This window comes from Dromiciops gliroides, chromosome 5 (assembly GCF_019393635.1).
Source record: "Dromiciops gliroides isolate mDroGli1 chromosome 5, mDroGli1.pri, whole genome shotgun sequence".
NCBI lineage: Eukaryota > Metazoa > Chordata > Mammalia > Microbiotheria > Microbiotheriidae > Dromiciops > Dromiciops gliroides.
Window position 1 is genome coordinate 269270940 of NC_057865.1, and position 19551 is coordinate 269290490.

General features: G+C 39.7%; 1 protein-coding gene across 1 annotated transcript in view; it reads right to left on the reverse strand.

Moving 5' to 3' along the window:
• Positions 1 to 19551, reverse strand: part of EEA1 (early endosome antigen 1) — an 80917-nt gene that overhangs the window by 25320 nt on the left and 36046 nt on the right. Inside the window, exons 10-16 of the mRNA XM_043967699.1 lie at positions 17675 to 17875; positions 12769 to 12882; positions 11635 to 11790; positions 9159 to 9298; positions 6942 to 7272; positions 3891 to 3992; positions 3479 to 3673 (exon numbers count right to left, since the gene is read on the reverse strand). Coding sequence (XP_043823634.1) covers positions 3479 to 3673; positions 3891 to 3992; positions 6942 to 7272; positions 9159 to 9298; positions 11635 to 11790; positions 12769 to 12882; positions 17675 to 17875 — 1239 coding nt within the window. The remainder of the gene's footprint in view (positions 1 to 3478; positions 3674 to 3890; positions 3993 to 6941; positions 7273 to 9158; positions 9299 to 11634; positions 11791 to 12768; positions 12883 to 17674; positions 17876 to 19551) is intronic.

The following is a 19551-nucleotide window of genomic DNA, read 5'->3' on the forward strand; positions in this document are numbered from 1 at the left end:
CTTTTCTAATTTCCCAAAGTCATTTTAAATTTGGATTTCTTTATGCAAAGGCTGGATACGCCCCTGCCCCCATCAGAGTCATCTATTATAAGGTTAATAAGCATGTTATTTATTCTATCATCCAGTTCACTAATGAAAATGTGAGCTAACAATAAGAAATATTCTCTTGAATCTCAAAATCCTGGACTACAAACTCTGTAGTATAACAAGATTATGCCCACTGGCCAAAAGTTTTGAAAGAAATATCTGAAAACTATTAACCTCAAAAAAAAAAAAAACCTGATAAAAATAATTTTGTCTTTCTTGTATATAACCAGCGGAGCTATAGTACTTCAAGAGAAAAAGAAACCCAAAGAACCATTTGTGCTATATTTTTTAAAGACTGTGATTCAAATTTTTTTCAATTCAAATTTTAAAGACTGCGATTTCAAAACCTAAATTAAAACCACATTTTGGTATTGTCATTATTCACATTCATACTACAAAGAATAGTTTTATTTTGACTTCATGCCACTGAATTCTTAATATATAAAACATTATCTCCTTCTAAGTGGTAGTATCTTCCAAAAAAAAGTTAGACATGAACAGATTAAAATAGCTATATTGCCAGGGGGAAGAAAGGCAAGTTTTTCAATTAAGAAAAGATCCCAAATAAATCTCTCCTTTATGATGAAGACAGCTCTCAATCCATACAAACATTAGACTATATGGAAGAACAAAAAGAAGGGGAAAAAATGTCTGCAATGGTACCTAGAAATCAGTTTAAAACAGGTCACAAAACAAATGTTTCTTACAATGAAAATAGATGACAAAAATTTCTTCTAATTATATAAAACTTGAAACTACTGATATTTCCAAATATAATTTCGTTCATGGGCTTAATTTTTGACATTTTCACTAAAAACAATGCTTTTCCAAAAATTCTGAATTCAATTTCAAACATACTAATCTTGTTTGGATGGAATGAAATTCAATGAAGCACCTACTACTACTGTATAAAAAGAATCAAGACTATGTAAGGATTTAAATACAATCCAGAAAAGAGAGAATATAAAGACAAAAGGTTTTAGGATAAATAGATAAGTACTATGGAAAAGAAGATCAATTCTAGCTAGGACTGGTGGTTAGAGAAGTCTTTTTAGAATTAGTGGTATTTAACCAGGAAGGATAAGCAGAATTTCAAAAGGCAGACATAGAGAACTGTATACACCAGGCACAATGAAGGTGGGAAGATAGGAAATAGGGAGAAATGGATAGAGAGAGGCAGATGCGTTCAAGAGCGAGCAAGTAGTCCATTATGGTTGGAGGGTAGCATGAAAAGAGGCTGACACTACAATGGAGAGGGGCTTGAATGCCAGGCTGAGGAGTTTAGGCTTTATTCTTCAAGCAACAGAGAATCATTACAATTTCTCAACAGGAAAAGGACTTGATCAGCACTATGCATAAGGGAGACTATTTTGGCATTAGTGGGGAGGATGGATTGAAGGAGAGGAAAGACTGAAGTAGGGAAATGAGCTAGAAAACTCTACAACTGTTTAAGTAAAAGGTAACAGGACTGAACTGAGGTGGTGGCAGTGGAAATGAAGAGGGCAAGTGTAAGAAATACTGTAAAAGTAAACTCAACAGGACTTGACAGATTGTATATGGGACACAAAGGAAGGGTAACTAAGATGTTCCTAAATTTCAAGTATAGATGCCTAGAAAACATAGTAGTGCTATTAATTCTAAAGAAGTCAGAAGGAAAAGTGGGTTTGGGTAGGAAAATGAAGAGTTTGGTTAAGATTAAAAGAGGCCAACTCTGGAGATGGATACACACAGAAGGAATAACTAAAATCTGTGGGGATAGATGTGATCATCAGGGTATAGACAAAAGAGGATTAAGTATGAACTTTGGGGGGCTGTGTAGGAAGAAGGGAAGACAGTCAGAGAGGTAGAAGAGGATGGAGCAGCTAGGGAAACCAAGAGAAGATAAGACCATCAAGAAAAAGAGTCAACTATAGGTCAAGGTTAAAGACTAAGAAAAAGCCACAGGATTTGGTGATTAAGTGGTCTAAGCCTTTTAAGAAAAGTTTCAGTGGAGTAGGAGAGTAAGAAAGATTATGAAGAATGAAGGAGTGAATGAGGGGTGGCAAAGTGGAGGAAGTGAGTTTAAACTGCTTTTCCTAGAAGACTGAAAGTTAAAAAAGCTGAGAGACTATGATAAAGGCGCTTGGGGGCAGAAGGTGAGTTGTTGGGTATTTTTGAGAAAGGGTTTACCTTAGCATGTCTGAAGGAAGAAAGGAAGAATCAGTGAAGAGAAAAGCCAAAAATACAAGAGAGGTACCAAGATTACTGGTACTACAAAGTCCTGAATGGACTAAATAACAGGGGGAGGGATTATCTCTGGCAAAATAGAAAGCCGTCTTTTACTCTAAGATAGGAGAGAAGAAAAGAATAGAAAACTAAGGAGGCTTGAGCACAGGAGGGAAGTTGGGGGAACTCACATCTGATGGACTCAATCTTCTCACCAAAGAAGAAGGCAAGTTTATCTGCTGAAAGTAAGGAGGACTGGGAATGCTTTGGGAACTCAGAGAGAAGGGAAAAGGTCTTAGGCAATCACTTTTAGATGCAACAAGGAGCCCATAAGAAATAAATTAAAGAATTATTCAAGCACCAATAAAGAGGAAACTAAATAACATGAACTTGCCACAGACTTCATCAACATGGCTTCAAGATGTTTTCTAGTTATAATCAAGTACAGAGGAGTGTGAGGTAAGAAAGCACATGGGGATGGGGGGAAGTTAAAGGACTGAAGATTGCACTGTGAAAATCCAAAATGGGTTCAGTTAAGAGTGAGATGGGGACAGCTAGGTGGCGCAGTGGATAAAGCACCAGTCCTGGATTCAGGAGGACCTGAGTTCAAATCTGGTCTCAGACACTTGATACTTACTAGCTGTGTGACCCTGGGCAAGTCACTTAACCCCCATTGCCCCACGCAAAAAAAAAAAAAAAAGAGTGAGATGGACAAAGGAACAAGAAGAGGCTGTGAAAAGACAACAGAGGCCATGCTACTTTACAAGAAATAATGAATCATAACAGTGTGCTAAGCACGTCACAACTGGACAATCTCGCTGGTTCCTCACAGCCACCGTGGGCAGGAGGCGCTGTTATTATCCCCATTTTACAGATGAGGATACTTGAGGCCCGAGGTCACACAGCTCATACATTTCTGAGGCTGAATTCAAACTCAGGTTTTCCTGACTCCCAGCCTGGCACTGGTACAAAAGGGTGGCAGGTTTATAAAAGGTGACAAAAGAAAGTAAGCAAGCTACTTCATACTTTTGGGCTTTAAAAAAGAGAATGTGATTCCACCATCAGATTTAATGGATTTCCATACTAAAATATTTGCTTCAATGTTCAAACTGTCTATAATCTTGGTATTGATAAACTCCTTATTCACATTATTTTACATGAAGAGCAAATGAATACAGTATCAGACCTTCTGGGAAAGTGTGGCTTTCATTTCTTCTTGGAGTTCTTCAGTCTGCTTCTTCCTCTGCTCAAGGAGCTGCTTTAGTGAACTTAGTTTCCCCTGAAGTTGTTGCTCTTCTTTTCCCTTTTCTTTTAAATCATTTTGGACACATAAGACTTGTTCCTTTGCAGCACTGAGGTCCTTCTTCAATTGCTGAGTAGCCTAGGAAGGAAGAAAGGGTCAGCAGCTTCATCAAATGATCTATGATCATTCTACTCAGTTACTGATGTATGTGACATTTATCAGAGCAAAACCCAAGTCAAACCTTCCTCCATTATTTTTCAAACCGAAGAAGTCATCGGCTAAAAGTAAGTTGGAAATGTAAAGGCTTTACTTACATCCCTTTATAATTCTTACTATCATATAAAGAGAATCTTACCTCCTTCTCCTTTTCAAACAACTTGTTCAGTTCATTCTTTTCCTTAACAGCACATTCAGTCTGTACTTGAAGTTTCTGCTTTAGTTCTTTGCAAGTCTTTTCCTATAAAATTAAAACTATATTATCCAAAGAGCATTTTACAAAAAGATTTAGGTCCTCAACGAATATTCCAAGATCTACACTAGGCCATAATGGGAATCATTAAACTACTCCACCATTCAATGAGTCACAACACCCTCCCCATACACACCCCTACTCCCCACAAGTGCACACATGATGTACAAAAATAAGCGTGCACGAGCACACATGCATATCTACTCGCAGAATAGGTATAAAGAACCCTGTCTTGCAATGAAAAGGAGAACTTAATAATGATGATGAGAGGTAGCATTTACATAGCACGTGTGGTCACTGCAGGCCTCGGTAAGTGGCCTATCCACTCTGCCTAACCACCTCACTGAAATATGGACTTGGTAAAGGATTGAGAGTAAGAATGGACCTCAGAGGCCATCTAGTATCTGGTGGATGAGGAAGCTGGGGCCAGCAGAAGGGGAGTGACCCATGTATGGTCCCTAGGTGTAGTTGTGGGAAAAGGCACGTTCTCAGATTCCAGTTCCAGTTCCAGACACACAGCCTCCTTGGCAAAGGAGATTGTGGGAAAGAATTCTGAGAAAGAAGGATGGAGCCAGACTGTGCAGGGCTGTAGATGGACACTGAATGTGGGAGAGTGTGCCGATAACCATTTGGCTGCTGTGCAGCAGGGAAGGCCAGCTGCGAGGACCCAACAGTGAGCCCAGCAGGCACCGTTTCTGAGACTCCTCCAGAAGCTCTGGCAGCTCTGGAGCAGGAACAGATTCCAAGAGGGATGCAAGGCTGAAGACTAGCAGGACACAAGAGTGAGAGGCAAGGGTGAAAGCAACACACAACCCAACTTACTCAACTACAGAGTAAAGAGTGAAGAAGAGAAAGTGGGACCCAAACAATGTTTGCCGGACTGGGAGAAACGGTATGAAAAATGGGTTTAGGAAGAAGGAAAGGCTGAGGTCAGCTAGGCGAGATCCCTGCAGAGGATGCTGGTGGATCACTTCCACAATGGGCTTCTGAGGGGCAGGAGGCCAAGCTGATGAGTATCTGTACTAAGTGAGCCTGGGGAGCAGGGGGCCCCGAGCTGCCTGAGGAGGACTGAACTGGCCCATGTTAGAAACAGAGAAAGTCGGGGGCAGCCAGGTGGCACAGTAGATAAAAGGACTGGCCCTGGATTCAAGAGGACCTAAGTTCAAATGCGGCCCCTGGGCCAGAGAGAAAGAGACAAAGAGACAGAGGGAGAGACAGAGAGAGAGACAGAGACAGAGAGAGAAACAGAGAAAGCCAAAGCTCCTAGCAATCAACAGTTGTGTGGGCATGGGGGCAGGGTTCTCTGTATGGTTGCTACACCTCCAGCCAGGGTGAGGTAGGGACACAGCCAGTGTCAAAAGAATAGAAAGAACCAGACAATGGCCAGATAGGGCAATTTCAGAGTTCAAGCCCATGAACAGTTTCAGGCAAAAATGAGATCTGAGATTCTACCATCCCTGCAGGTACCTAAGGAAGAGCAAGGCCAGTGTCCATTCTGGGGCTGTTTCACAGAGGAATGGTGCTGAGGCACTGGAAGGCTTAGGCAGTCTCTGAAGGAGGGCAGAAATTGAGGGGCCAGAATGGGAAGAGCTGCTTAAATGTTTTTTGCCGTTTCTCTGTTCTTAGACTCTAGAGAGAGTTCGTGGTACCTCTAAGATTATTCCTTAAAAAGACCACATTTTATTTTGTTGCTTTACTTGGAGATCTTAAGAGATAATCTAGAACAAACCTCTTATTTTTGAGATAAGTAAAACAGGGCAGAGAAAAGAAGGGACTTGGCAAAGGTCACAGAGGGAAGCAGCAGAGTCCATTCTTAAAATCTGGACAAGGGCTCTTTTTAAATAACCAAAAGATAGAAAAAAGAAACTAGAAGACAGCTCCAAAGGTCATCTGACCTGACTTCTTAATTCAGTCAGGAACCTGGGGGGGGTGTGTGTGTGTGTGTGTGTGTGTGTGTGTGTGTGTGTACAGATAAAAATATATATGCCTGCAGGATCAAAGGTGTTAAAGTTGGAAGGGACCTTAGAGCTGCCATTTAATCCAGTGATGTCAACTGAAACCAAAATGGATCGCAGCATATTGACTTAGGAAACCACAAATTAACATAATCCATTTTGTACTGTATTTTTATTTTATTAAACATTTCCCAATTATATTTTAATCTGATCCTGTCACACTGGGAGGTTTTTCTCTCCCCCAGATGAAAGTTTGACATCTCTGATCTAATCAATCCATCCCCACATTTTACAAATGAGGAAACTGAGGCAGGAAGCTTAACTGATTTACCCGAGGTCACACTGCTAAGTAAGGAGCAGTGCTGGGATTTAAACCCAGGTCTGTCTCCAAATCCAGTTCCTTTTGCGAATTCAAAGTGCTTGCTCCCTGCTTCTGCAAAAAATGGTTCTCTATTCAAGTCTTAACATTTTATTTTCAGGAAATGAAATTGTGTAATCATTTCCCAATTGTTTTTATTTTCTGCCAATCAAAAAAGATCATAGTTATATCCAATCTAAATTTGCCCTTTTATTTAGATCGATTTCATCTTACATGGTTCTCATATATAGAGAACAACTAGTCATCCCCCCACCCCCATGAAAACCCTTTAAAGAAAACAATCAAGTCTCTTCCATTCCTTGTACCTTTGGCCCTCAAAAGGGAGTTGGAGGGGCAGCTAGGTGGCGCAGTGGGTAAAGTACTGGCCTTGGATTCAGGAGGACCTGAGTTCAGATCCAGCCTCAGACACTTGACACTTACTAGCTGTGTGACCCTGGGCAAGTCACTTAACCCTCATTGCCCCTCAAAAACACCCAACCAATTAAAAGGGAGTTGGAAATGCAAAAGAATACTACAGTAAGTTACTGAATAAATGCTCTAAAATAATTATAAAAAAATATAAATAAGTATGATTCCCCAGAAAAGTAAATAGGCATAACTAACCAATTCTGCTAAAGCTGTTTTTCCACTCTGCTTTTCCTTTTCTAATTCATTCTTTGAGTCTTTCAGAGACTCTGAGGCTTTCGATAATTTGTCTTTGGTTGTGGAAAGTTCCTTTATTAGACGGTCTCTCTCCACCTTCACTTGCTGCAAATCTGTCACCACTGTTTGCAGCTTGCCATCCAATTCCTTACGTTGACTCTCTGCATCTTGGTGCAGTTTCTGAAGTTCTTGCTTAAGGTCTGCTTTTTCTTTCTCATGTTTGGAAAGCATTTGCGTTGCATGTTCAAGGGCATCAGATTTTTTCCGCAGATCCAAATGGGCATTAGAGACGCTAAATGTTTTGTGAAAAAAAGTTTGAGACTTTTAAAAGTCAGTATTAGCAGCATATGAATAAATTATCCACCATTTTTTCTTTTGCAATTCATAAATGAAATTAATTTGATATTACTCTATAGAACAATAGAGCTAGAAGGGACTTTGGGAGATCAAACAGTCTAAAGCCCTTCCTTGACAGAAAAGGGACCTGAGATGCAAAGAAGTGACATGACTCACCCCAGGTCACAAAGCTAGCGACAGATCCAAGCCTAGGATCCAGGTCTCCTGACATGCAGTCAATGCTCTTTCCATGATCAAGGTTTTTTTCGTGCACCTGGAAGGGAAATCTCTCCTCCTGCTAGCCCCTAAACAACATAGGGGGCTTTGCTACTTTTCCTTTTCAATGGCAAAGCAGGAAACACATCATATTGAATAGGTTTTGACTATCAATACAACACCTGAGTTAGCCCAGGCATACAGAAGTGAAGATAAAGTCTTTTCTTTCTAGAGTAGATTGGGAAAAAGTATTTCTCAACAACTTGTTCTAGAACCAAGAAGAGACCCTGGAATATATCACATACACTCTCTGTAACTTAGAGTCTTTGCCAGTAGAAGATAAGTGTGAGGCATTTCAACATCTCATAAACTAAACTGGCTTAGAACAGGCTAGTTAGTTCAGCAACAGAAAACTACTAAATTTTCTAGGAAAGAAATAAAATTATTCATACTTGGCTACTTGGTTAATATCACTCTGAGTCCACATAAAGGCTTACAGCAGAGGGTGGGGGTCTGGGGGGTGGGAATTGACCTCTACCTCATCGAGCATGTTCTCTTGGGGATTTCTTTCCATCATGGACTACATGGCCACTGAGGTCCCCTGCAGTTCTCAACTTCCACAATTGTGTGCGTGTGCATATACAGACTTCATTTTCAGTGTGCCTTGTAATCATTATAAATTCTAAAACACTTTAATAAAGAATATTCTCCTTATGATGAGCAAGATGCTTAAAGCTGAAAAAATTTTCTAACTTTCCATCCTTGGGGTCATGTCATTACAACTTCTTTCCCTTCTCTCATGAAGGTTTAGGAAAATAGAGAGGTTGAGCATGCGGAAGATTAGAAATGGTAAAATATTCAATTTCACTAATGATAAACTGGTTCCCAAAGTTAGCAGCAGGATTTAAGGCCATTATGCTCCCACAACTAAAACAGTTTTTAGTAAAATAGTTACTGAGTAGTTTACTGAAGTAGTCAGGCTGCCTCTCGAGCCTTCCTGAAGAGTCAAGGCCATGTGTTTGCATACCCCTTAACTTTTCCCAGATTATCCGTGGCTCCAACCACAGGAATACAGCAACAGCAACCAAAGCCACTGAAACAGAGCCAGGAGCTATGGGATTCTGTGCCAAGCAGTGCTTCTAGGGAGAGTCAGGGTGTCCTGGTTTCTTAAAGCTGCCTTAGTGTCCACTGTGCATGCCAGGTCAGCCGCTCCTCACAGCAGTTTGCACTGCTGCCAACAGAAGACTCACTGCCCCACTGGCTTACTTGCGTGCCCCCCCCCCCACCGGGGCTATGACCCAGAGAAGCCCCTTCTTTTGTTAATTCCATGCTATTTTACTCAAATTGGTGAGTATTGCCAGGCAGATAGATGACTCTTAACCAACAAACAACCCAACCCCATTCCAGATGATCCAAATTGATATTTTTCTTGCCCTTTCCAAAAGAATCAAAATGGCTTTACTGGATTATGACAGGTTTAATTTCCATTTCAAATGAACATTTCCATACATGGATTCAACACATTTAATGCAAACATTTAATAAATATGAAATAATGTCAACAATATGAAACCTTTGTGGAAACAGCAAAATAAACAAGATCCACTTTGAAAATATGTTGGCTTACACTTCTCTCTCAGCTTCCAGCTGTTGACTGAGCTCTGCAGCTCGGAGAGTTAACTCAGCATTCTGCTGCCTTTGCTCTTGTAGATCATGTAAAATCTGTTCCTTACTTGCTTTAGTTTCAAGAATATCAGCCTCCAGTTTCTATGAAACAAAAAAGTTCAACTTTAGTGGCTTTTATAGTGTAATTAGTTGAGAAATATTAAAGAATTTCCTATTGCACTGAGTCCACATTATTCTACTTTTACTTCCTTGGGTCAGTCTTCGAAACCTACCATGAAACACTCCTGTAAGTGGTAAGGGGAAAAAATTCTGAATAGGAATTCTGAACAACAGAGAAAACATTTACAAGCCTTTTTTTTTTTTTTGGTGGAAGTGAGTAGGCCTAGTATAAAAAAGTCCTTCCACTGATGAAAATCCACAATCATTCTGGGAGAGCAGCCCTGGCACGGAGAGTGTCAGGGATGTGCCCACAGCTGAGACATGTCACAAGTACAACTCACACTGGTGTCCTTCTGACCCCACTTTACCGTGCTGCCTTCTTAGTGGAAATCAAAAATTCAAAAGTAAAGAAAAATGAAATTCTAGTTGTATTTTTAGAGAAATATTATTATCCTTCAGAAGAAATGACATCAGTTTAATAATTCAGACTTATGTTGTCTATTCTAATGACTGTAATCATTTGTCTGTTGAAACTATTTAGATTACGTTCTTATTTTGGAAAATGCTGTTCTTTCTTCACATAGCGCAAGGAATACACTAAGACCGCTTCAAATATTGTTTGAATAACTAGACATGCTTTAATACACAGTTCTGTATTTGCAAAATACAACAGATAACTTTGATATGTATGCACACATATACAATTACGAACCCTCCCACCTCTCACCCCCCACCCCCAGTGTCCAAAAGTCTTAGTGCAGTTTTAATAGCTCAAACTACCATTAATGTTTAATAGCTTAAAAATGCGGGGGCAGCTAGGTGGTAAAGTGGATAGAGTACTGGCCCTGGATTCAGGAGGATCAGAGTTCAAATCCAGCCTCAGACACTTGACACTTACTAGCTGTGTGACCCTGTGCAAGTCACTTAACCCCAAATGCCTCAACCCCCCCAAAAAATGCACTAAAGCTTTTGAATCACCTTATTACTATGCTTAAAACATTCAAAAAAGAAAAAAATTCTTCAACTATTTTATACAACTGATTTTAAATCTCTAAAAAATGGCTATAAAAAGCACCAGGCAGGATTTTCTAGGATTATTAACTGTATCTCACTGGATTCTGGAGGGTGTCCTGGTAAGGTTACAATCACACAGAATCTCACAGTTAAGAGGAGCATTTTTTTCTCCAAGTATGACTCATTTAGGATTAACCAGCAGAGACAAAGCCCATCCTATCTTCACCCCTTATCATCCTAGTTACCTTCTTTTAAATCAGTCCTGGTGTATTGATATCCTTCCTAAAAAGTGAGACCCAAGGGGGCAGCTAGGTGGCGCAGTGGATAAAGCACCGGCCCTGGATTCAGGAGGACCTGAGTTCAAATCCGGCCTCAGACATGTAACACTTACTAGCTGTGTGACCCTGGGCAAGTCACTTAACCCCCATTGCCCCGCAAAAAAACCAAACCAAAACAAAACAAAACAAAACAAAAAAAAGTGAGACCCAGAACTGAATACAGGAGCTACTCCAGACAATGGAATCAACAGATTTTCATTCACTCACTCCTCTGAAGAGGTGACTGGTCCAGAGCAGAGAATCCCTCGACCACCATTCACCCTGGACACTGGGGTCCTCCTAAGGCAGCCCGAAATGCCATTTTCTCTTTTGCTACAAAATCGCATACTGTTGATTCATCTTAAGCTTAAAATCTACTCAAATCTCAAATCAACTCTTGTCTCACCTATACATCAGCTCTTACATACTTGAGCAGCTTAGTTTTGAACCCAACTAGAGAACTTTACATTTATCAGTTTTATCTAATATTTTATTTGCTTAATTTATTTTTATTTACTATCTGGTCCATTTCATATTTTAATGTAGAAGATCTTTTGGTTTCTCCCGTTTATATTCTAACATGGTAGCTATCCCTGCCAGCTATCATCTGAAAATCTAAGCATGTTATCCAAATCTGAAATAACAATGTTGGACAGGTGGGCTTAGGGGGCACTTCAGTGAAGATCTCTCTATTAGCTGACACCAATCACCATAACACCCTGATTAAATAAAGGCCCTGGGAAGACTCTGCTAAATGCAGGCTGATCGAGAATTCCTTGTTTTTCTTTGATGACTCATGAATTTTTAGCCTCTCAGAGTAATCATTAATAATACCAATTTCCATCATATAAAACTGTCAGTTAGAATGTATAGGTAATAAACAGGAATTTTATGACAGAAAAAAAATGTGGTAAGAAAATGCTCTATAATAATTGGTTTTTAGCAATTTTACAGATTTAGAGTTTTTTGCATTGTTTTATTACAAACCTTCGCCTGTCCCTCTAATTCTTCAGCTCTCTGCTCGTAAGAGAGCTGTTTCTCCTTTAACTCCTTAATGAGAGCTTCCAGCTGGGTACAGTGGTCTTGCCTGTCATGCAGCTGAGCAGTTACTTCATCCAACTGATTACTGATTTTATTGAGCTCCTACAAAGGAGAAAATTGAAGAGATTTTCAGTCAGGCTAATCTACTTTTGTCCCAGGGTTTAGATGGCATAACACTGATCGGTTGAATTAAAAATCAGCATTTCCAGGTTCCATGATTTAAGAAGTGGACAGTCATCAACCCAGGTCATAGTCCCCGAACTGCTGTGGCTGCAAAAATTCATAACATTGTGACAGTTCTTCTGGTAACCAGCTTGTGGTCTGTACTCTGAGAGAGACTTCCATTTTCAATACATTTCTGATGTTCAAAAAAAGTGCTTTTTAGGTAAAAATGAGTTTAGGCTAAGGAGAATAAAGTATGCTTTAATACGTTAAGGACATGGATTTTTCTTCAAGGTGGATCACAGTTCTATTCCTTAATGCAGTGCTTCTCAAAGTGTGGTTTGGGGACCCCTGGGAATCCACAAGGTCAAAATTATGTTCATGATAATATAAACATTTTAATTTCTCATATTGTAAGTATCTATATGTCTCTCTAGCTAAAACTTAGATAAACAAAAGTTTGGGGGGTGGGGGCTCAATCATTTTTAAGAGTGTAAAGTGTAAAGACATCTGATACCAAAAAGTCTGAGAATTACTGTCTTAACAGACAGTTACTGTAATTGAGGAAAATTCATCATCTGATAATAACCCTCTGAGACGAACTTATCAAGGCTGACGGATCTCCAGACAACATCTGCTCTCTCACTGTGCCCAGAGCAGAAACCTGTCCAGCTGGATGGGCCCTGCTGCAGCTTACGCTCTGCTAGCACAGCCTCCAAGCTGTTGGTTTCTCCCAGGCCGGGAGGCTGAGGTGAGAACTTTAGTGAGTGCTGTCGTTAACATACTTTGATACTATAATTAAATGCTCTGAATCCTCACTAGATGCCAACATGTACGTAGATATAACATGTATCTCTGCCAAGCCATCTTTTCAATGTCTATAAGCTTAAGGTATAAGGTTATTTTAGCTTCCTCTACCTGTTGCTTGTCTTGCAATGCATTCTGAGCTGTGTCCAAGTGATTCTGAAGATCTGCTCGTTGAGCAGTTTTTGCTGCTTCAGCAGACAGCAGTAATTCAGTTTTTGCTTTAATCTGAAATAAAATGAAAAAAATTCTCTAATTTATATTCAGAATAAATATTGTTTATATTTCACCTTATCTCAATGCACTATCACAACCCCCTTCTTGAAGAACTTCTGAGATTATTAGAAATTATTAGATTAAAAAAAATTTTAAGATTAAGAATCAAATAAGAAGCCAGAACCTTCCAATGATACTTTATATAAATGATGAAAATGACCACATATTTTCTTTTCTTTTTTATTTTGTGGATGAAAAGTTTATTTTGCTGCTTGCCTAGAAGTAAAGCTGGTGAAAATTACTATAAGCACAAAAAACATATAATTTAAATCAATGTACATTCCACTAAAAAAAAACCCTAATAAAAAAATAGTATATATAAATAAAAATCCATCCAAAGCACAAAAAGGTATCTGCCACATTTTGTGTGTGTGTGTGTGTGTGTGTGTGTGAGGCAATTCGGGTTAAGTGACTTGCCCAGGGTCACACATCTAGTAAGTGTTAAGTGTCTGAGGCTGGATTTGAACTCAGGTACTCCTGACTCCAAGGCCAGTGCTATATCCACTGTGCCACCTAGCTGCCCCTCTGCCACATTTTTAAGAGAAAAATCCATGGAAAATAAAATTTGCAGATAACAGTAATGTAACACACAAACTTTTCAAAATGAAAAGAGAATCAAGATTTTCAACTTTATTTTTTATTTATTTATTTTTTTGGTGAGGCAATTGGAATTAAGTGACTTGCCCAGGGTCCCGCAGCTAGTAAGTGTTAAGTGTCTGATGCTGGATTTGAAATCAGGTCGTCATGAATCCAGGCCTGGTGCTTTATCCACTGCACCACTTAGCTGCCCTAGACAACCACATATTTTCAAAACGAGCTTCTTCATAGTAACTGGTGTTATTTAATCTCGTGTCAGCACAGTCACAATGTTCACACCTTTGGGTCAAATGCAACAAATAACTTGAAATCCAAAATGAGTGTTAAGTCGAGGCACAGCAACATGTGTTATCTTTAGACTTCCTGGGTCTGGTGCTGGAAGCACTGCATCTCTTGCCCTTCCAATTCCGTCAGTTTAAAAATAAGCACTCACCAAACAAAGCCAAGGAGACAGAGCACACAGCTGGAGAGTTCGTCACGTTCAGAGTGTACCTACTCCTCCTACTTCCAGTCTACTAGGGAGTCACTGACTCGGGCTCTGTCCTGGCCAGTACAGACAGCAATCCCATCATGCTTTCTGGCCTGGTGGTCGTCATCCAAGTCCTTCAGGAAAACTGCCACAGAAGCTCCGTCTGACGCTGGCCTTTACCATGATTCTTTTCTCCAGCACTCCTAGTACTGGAGTCCTTTATTTCATCTTGCAAATGTTTCGATGGTGATCCATCTCTAGGCATCAGCTGGGAGGAAAGGACCCTGACAAGTGGCTCACTGAAAAGAAAGGCTGTGGTGTTTTCTAGAGTTTGTGACCAAGAGCAAGTTGTTTAAACTCTCCACTGCTCCCTGGTAAGTTTCTAACATCTGAAGTTACAAATGGACCAGCTACCAATCTATATAAGTAGTAATCTTTGGTCCTCCAGACTAAAGAAAAGAGAAGACAAGGGGGAAAAAACAAACAAACAGAATTTGGAAGAAAAATGCATGGAGGGGGGCAGCTAGGTGGTGCAGTGGATAGAGCACCAGCCCTGGAGTCAGGAGTACCTGAGTTCAAATCCAGCCTCAGACACTTAACACTTACTAGCTGTGTGACCCTGGGCAAGTCACCTAACCCCAATTGCCTCACTAAAAAAAAAAAAATGCATGGAGACAGGAAGAGAATGAAACATATAGATCTATAGAGATAGAGATATGTAGATTGAATAACCAACTATGAATTCAAACTCCGAATGAGAAAACTCACTACTTTTATGAGTAAAGGATAAGAAATAAGGGTCTGCACACTAACACGAATATACATATGGAATAACAATTATTGAGAAGAATGAAGAGCACATTTACTTCTAACCTTAAAGTACAAGAATAAGCTAAGAAATTAAAATCTGAGAATGGGCAAGGGGATTTAAACACAATTTTTTAAAAAAATCTAAATTATTTCATACAAAACCTAATTATCTGCTAACAGAAGCCAAGATTGTTACACTAAGGAAAACGTACTTACCTGAGAAATATATGACCTGAGAATCTTTAAAATTTACCCACTCCAAAACCCTGTATTAATAAATGTCTATTAGCCCTAGTGACATAATTTAATAAAAAGCACTTTCCTATACACATTAAAATTTACTTGTGTGTATAATAACAAAAAAATGACTGCTGGCTGTCATACTTACTAGCTACAGAATCGCAGGATATTAGAGCCGGAAAGGCAATTAGAGATTACCAAGTACATCTCTGAATCAGCTGATAATCGGAACCGTTCCTGAGCCAAGCCCATTTTGTAAATTAAGTCACTTTCCCAATGACATACTTTATACTTTCACAGCTGTAATCCTTGGGAAGAAAATGTTTTGGATCATGCAGATGGTTCCTCTAAGGTCCCTTGACAGAATGCTAAGTACAGGCCTAGAAAGTACTGCCTTAATGCTGTTACCAGCCTGAACTCTTAGAATAATCTTAAAAAGAGTCTCACTTTGACTACCCAGAAAAAAAAAAGGAAAAAACAAAAGATCACACTTCTTTAAATGTGTGCTGAATCAATCAACAAGTCTTATGAAGTACCTACCACATGCCAGGCACTATGGTATGCACCTGGAGGAATACAAAGACAAAAGTGAAATCATTTTTGCCTTCAAATAGCTCTGAGTGAATAGCACCTTTACATCTCTCATTGGTCTTTACAATATCCTTGGAGAGCAACTATTATCTTCATTTTATAGATGAAAATACCGAGGCTCAACAAAGTTCAGTGACATTCCTTATCAAATGTTAGGGCTGGAAGGGACAGAAATCTTCACAGTTTAAGATGAAGAAACTGGGCCCAAAGAGTCCAGTGACTCGCCCAAAGCAGGCAGCAAAAAGTAGAAGAATCCACATGGGAGTTCAGTTTTTGGACACCAAACCCAAGGTTCTTTCCATTCCACTGCTGTGCCAGGAAATAATCATGAGAGGAAGAAAACCAAGGAGGAGTGGAACACACTCTTCCCTTAGCAAATTTGGTTTGTGGCCACAGAGCTTAAAACGCTTGTGTAGCTAAAGGCATTACCCAAAGTGCTGCCTCTAAAGGGCTGCCCAGCCACTGCTCCTGCCTTTAGCCAATCAGCTCTGTATTTACCCTTGTTTTAGGCCTGACCCCTACCCATTCCTGTAGGGGGAAGTGGGGGTGGGGGGTTCTTTGGAGAGTGGCTGTATCTAGTGTCATAGAAGGTAGAGCAGAGTTCTAATAAAAAAAGAAAAAGCAGAACCATGTTTTCTTCTTTATGCCGACATGCTGGCATTGTGGGAGTGGCCTCCTCCTGTTTCAAGCTCTTGGAAAAGTAACTCCGGGTTTCTCAGACCAGAACTTAAGAAGCTGCATTTCAAAGGCTGGTGACTAACATCAGCTTGCTGGTGAAGCAACCTGTGACCTGAAAGCTGAGAAGCTTTCAAGGAAAGTTCCAGAAGGAACAGCCTGGGGGGAAGGAGTGGGGGAGAGGGAAACTTTTCATAGAATGAGCCATCCTTCAATGCAGAAAGGATCACAAATGTCATCTACCTACTTTGAAGCTCTTTACAGACTCAGAATATTCCTGTATATGCTTCTTGTTATACTGAAGATGACTTTTCATAAAGTCATGGACCATCTTGGATGGCCGCAGTATGCTTTGTTAACTATTTTGCTATTTCACTTTGCGGAAATTCCCTGTGCCATCCTCATTTTATAGATAAATGAACTAAATCATATCACAAGCGATACAAATTTCTCCAGGAAATCAACACTGAAGCTGAAAAAAGAATATATATTATGTAAAACCAAGTCTCTCTTAAATCTTTAGGTATCCTAGAAGTAAATCCAAGGCAAACACACCAAATATTACATTTTCAAGGACTTCTAAAAAATAAAACGTATTTTAAAAGTCTAGAAGCAAAGCCAAGACATAATATAAACCTCTAAAATAGAAACGTGATGGAATAAAATCAAACCAGAGTTGTTTTTTTAATTTGCTAAAAATATAACTTGCCTAAAATGAGTCAAAGAAAGCAAGTCTAGCAAAATTATATTTATTTCAGGAGTGTAAACGGTGAAATTACAGATTAGAGCAAAGAATGTCAGCACTTTCTAGATTAAAGCCTTGTTCTGTTCATTTGGCAGCTCATACCTGAATGAACTCATTCAGGAAGGTAGAACAGAAGCAAAGGACATGTTGGAAAGGAGTGATGGGTGGTATGTTTCATTAAAAATGTAGTCCAGGGGGTAGCTAGCTTGCGCTGCAGTGGATAAAGCACTAGCCCTGGATTCAGAAGGACCTGAGTTCAAATCCAGCCTCAGACACTTGACACTTACTAGTTCTGTGACCCTGACAAGTCACTTAACCCTCATTGATCTGCCCCCACCCCCCCAAAAAAAGTAGTTCATTAGTTTCTAAAGTAATTTAATTTGGTTTCAGTGCTCAGTTAGTTAAAATCAGGTGAAAATAAAGAAATAATAAACAATAACCTGCAATTTAAAATTCAATGGACCAAATACACATACACTGAAGATCAGTTTCCTCCAGATTCCCAATGAAACTCTAAGTGTGTCATTAATCAATAATCAATCAATACACATTTATTAAACTCTACACTAGGCACTGTGCTAAGAGCATTAATTAAAAGAACACCACAGGAGCATTACCTGTAAGTCAAGTTGGGAGACCTTCTCCTTACTCTCGTTTAACTGACTGTTCACTTCACTAATGTTGGCTTCTAGGGCAAGAACTCGGTCCTGAGCAGCTCGTAGGTGTGCCTTTTGCTCCTGCACCTGCTCATGCAAGTTCTCCTGTGCTTGTTTGTGACTTTCCGATTGATTTTTCAGCTTCTCAGTGAGTTGAGTTACCTATTATAATAGCAAGACACTAGAATGTTCACTAAAGAGAAGACAAAACTAAAAACAAGCAATTCTGAACTTCAGCCCTGGAAAAACATTAAGCCAATCTACCATAACATGATAAGCTGTACTATATTTTAACTTTTTTTTTTAAAACATTCTTTTCTTATTTTTATTCTCAAATTCTTTCCCTCCTTCTAGGCCCTCCTCCCCCCCCCCCCGTAGAGAAGGCAAGCCATATGATATCCCTTATACATGTGACGTCAAGCAAAAGATTTCCATATTAGCCATAAATTTTAACAAAATTATAAATACTTAAGCTATTCCTAGTAAAATATCTCTGTGCCAACCCCATTATAATCTCAGAGAGATATTTCTTTTCACAGACTTATGTCCAGCAGTTTCAATGGGAAAAGGAAAACCTGTACATAGGTTTTTCAAATAATTTTAGTCAAAGTTGAACTCAAAACATATTATTCCAGCTGCCAACCAACCTAAAGGAGTCTTCATTTAAAACTGGCAACAAAAAAACCCAAAAAACAAAAAAAAAAAAAAAGAAAAAAGAAAATTGGCAACCAAGATAGGTTGTGAAACTTCAGGAAACAATTAGGGACACAAATACAGAAAGTCATTAACACTTCATGGTTTATGAGAAAATAACTGCATTTTACATCAAAAACTATTGTATGATCTACTTATTTAAATTTAGTTTTGATAAAGAGATCCTCTTCTACTTAATAAAGTATAATTTATGAATTATTTTAAAACACCTCCAACTCCAAGTTTCATAGAGGCCCAGACCCTGTGCTCCATGTCTGTCCTGACCCCCTTAATTCCACCATTTCCCAAAACTCTGTACCTGATATTTCTCCATTTCTGTGGAAAGTACCACCTCTTAGTTACTACAGTTCGGATTTTAAGCATTTTGGATGCCCCCTGAAACCTCCATATTCACGCATGTGATCTATGGTCCTATCAATTCTAATTCTTGAATATCTCTTAGATCTATCTCTTCCTTCCCAATGCCCACTACCTATACCCCAAAGTTAGACCCTCACTACCTTTTGTCTCAGACTGGAGGGGACCATTACAATAGCCTCACTCCATCAATTCTTACCAATTCATGCTGCTAGATAAGGCATATTTAGCAAACATGTCACTTTACCTGCTTAAAGCTCTCATTTCTTCTCCAAATACCTACCAATAAAAGCTGAACTCTTTAATCTGGAAGCCAAAGTCTTCCATGTAATTGTACTCTAAGTGCATTTCCTCTCTAATACCCCTGGGAGGCGGGCAAGGCAGGGCAGGGCAAGGCAGGGGATATTGCTATTTTGCAGGTGAGGGAGGATGAGGCCCCAAAATTTTGAGTACCACAGTCATGTGACACAGGGAGAGAAGCCAGCCTAGAAGACAGGTCATTGGCATTCTGCCTTGTCACCCTCCTAGCAGCGACAGCCATAATTACTGGTTCTGTCCAACTACTGTCCTCTCTGTTCACACTGCAGACAAATTGCCCTACATGCCATTCCCTCTAGATGCCAGCCTCTCATCACTGCAATCCCTGCCCCCCATCAAGGTCCACCTCAAATGCCATCTCCTACATGAGCCTCATGCTGATCCTCTGGCAGCTCTTTGAGGCTCAGGACCGTTTCTGTTAGCTCACTGGACTCAATACAGTCCCACCT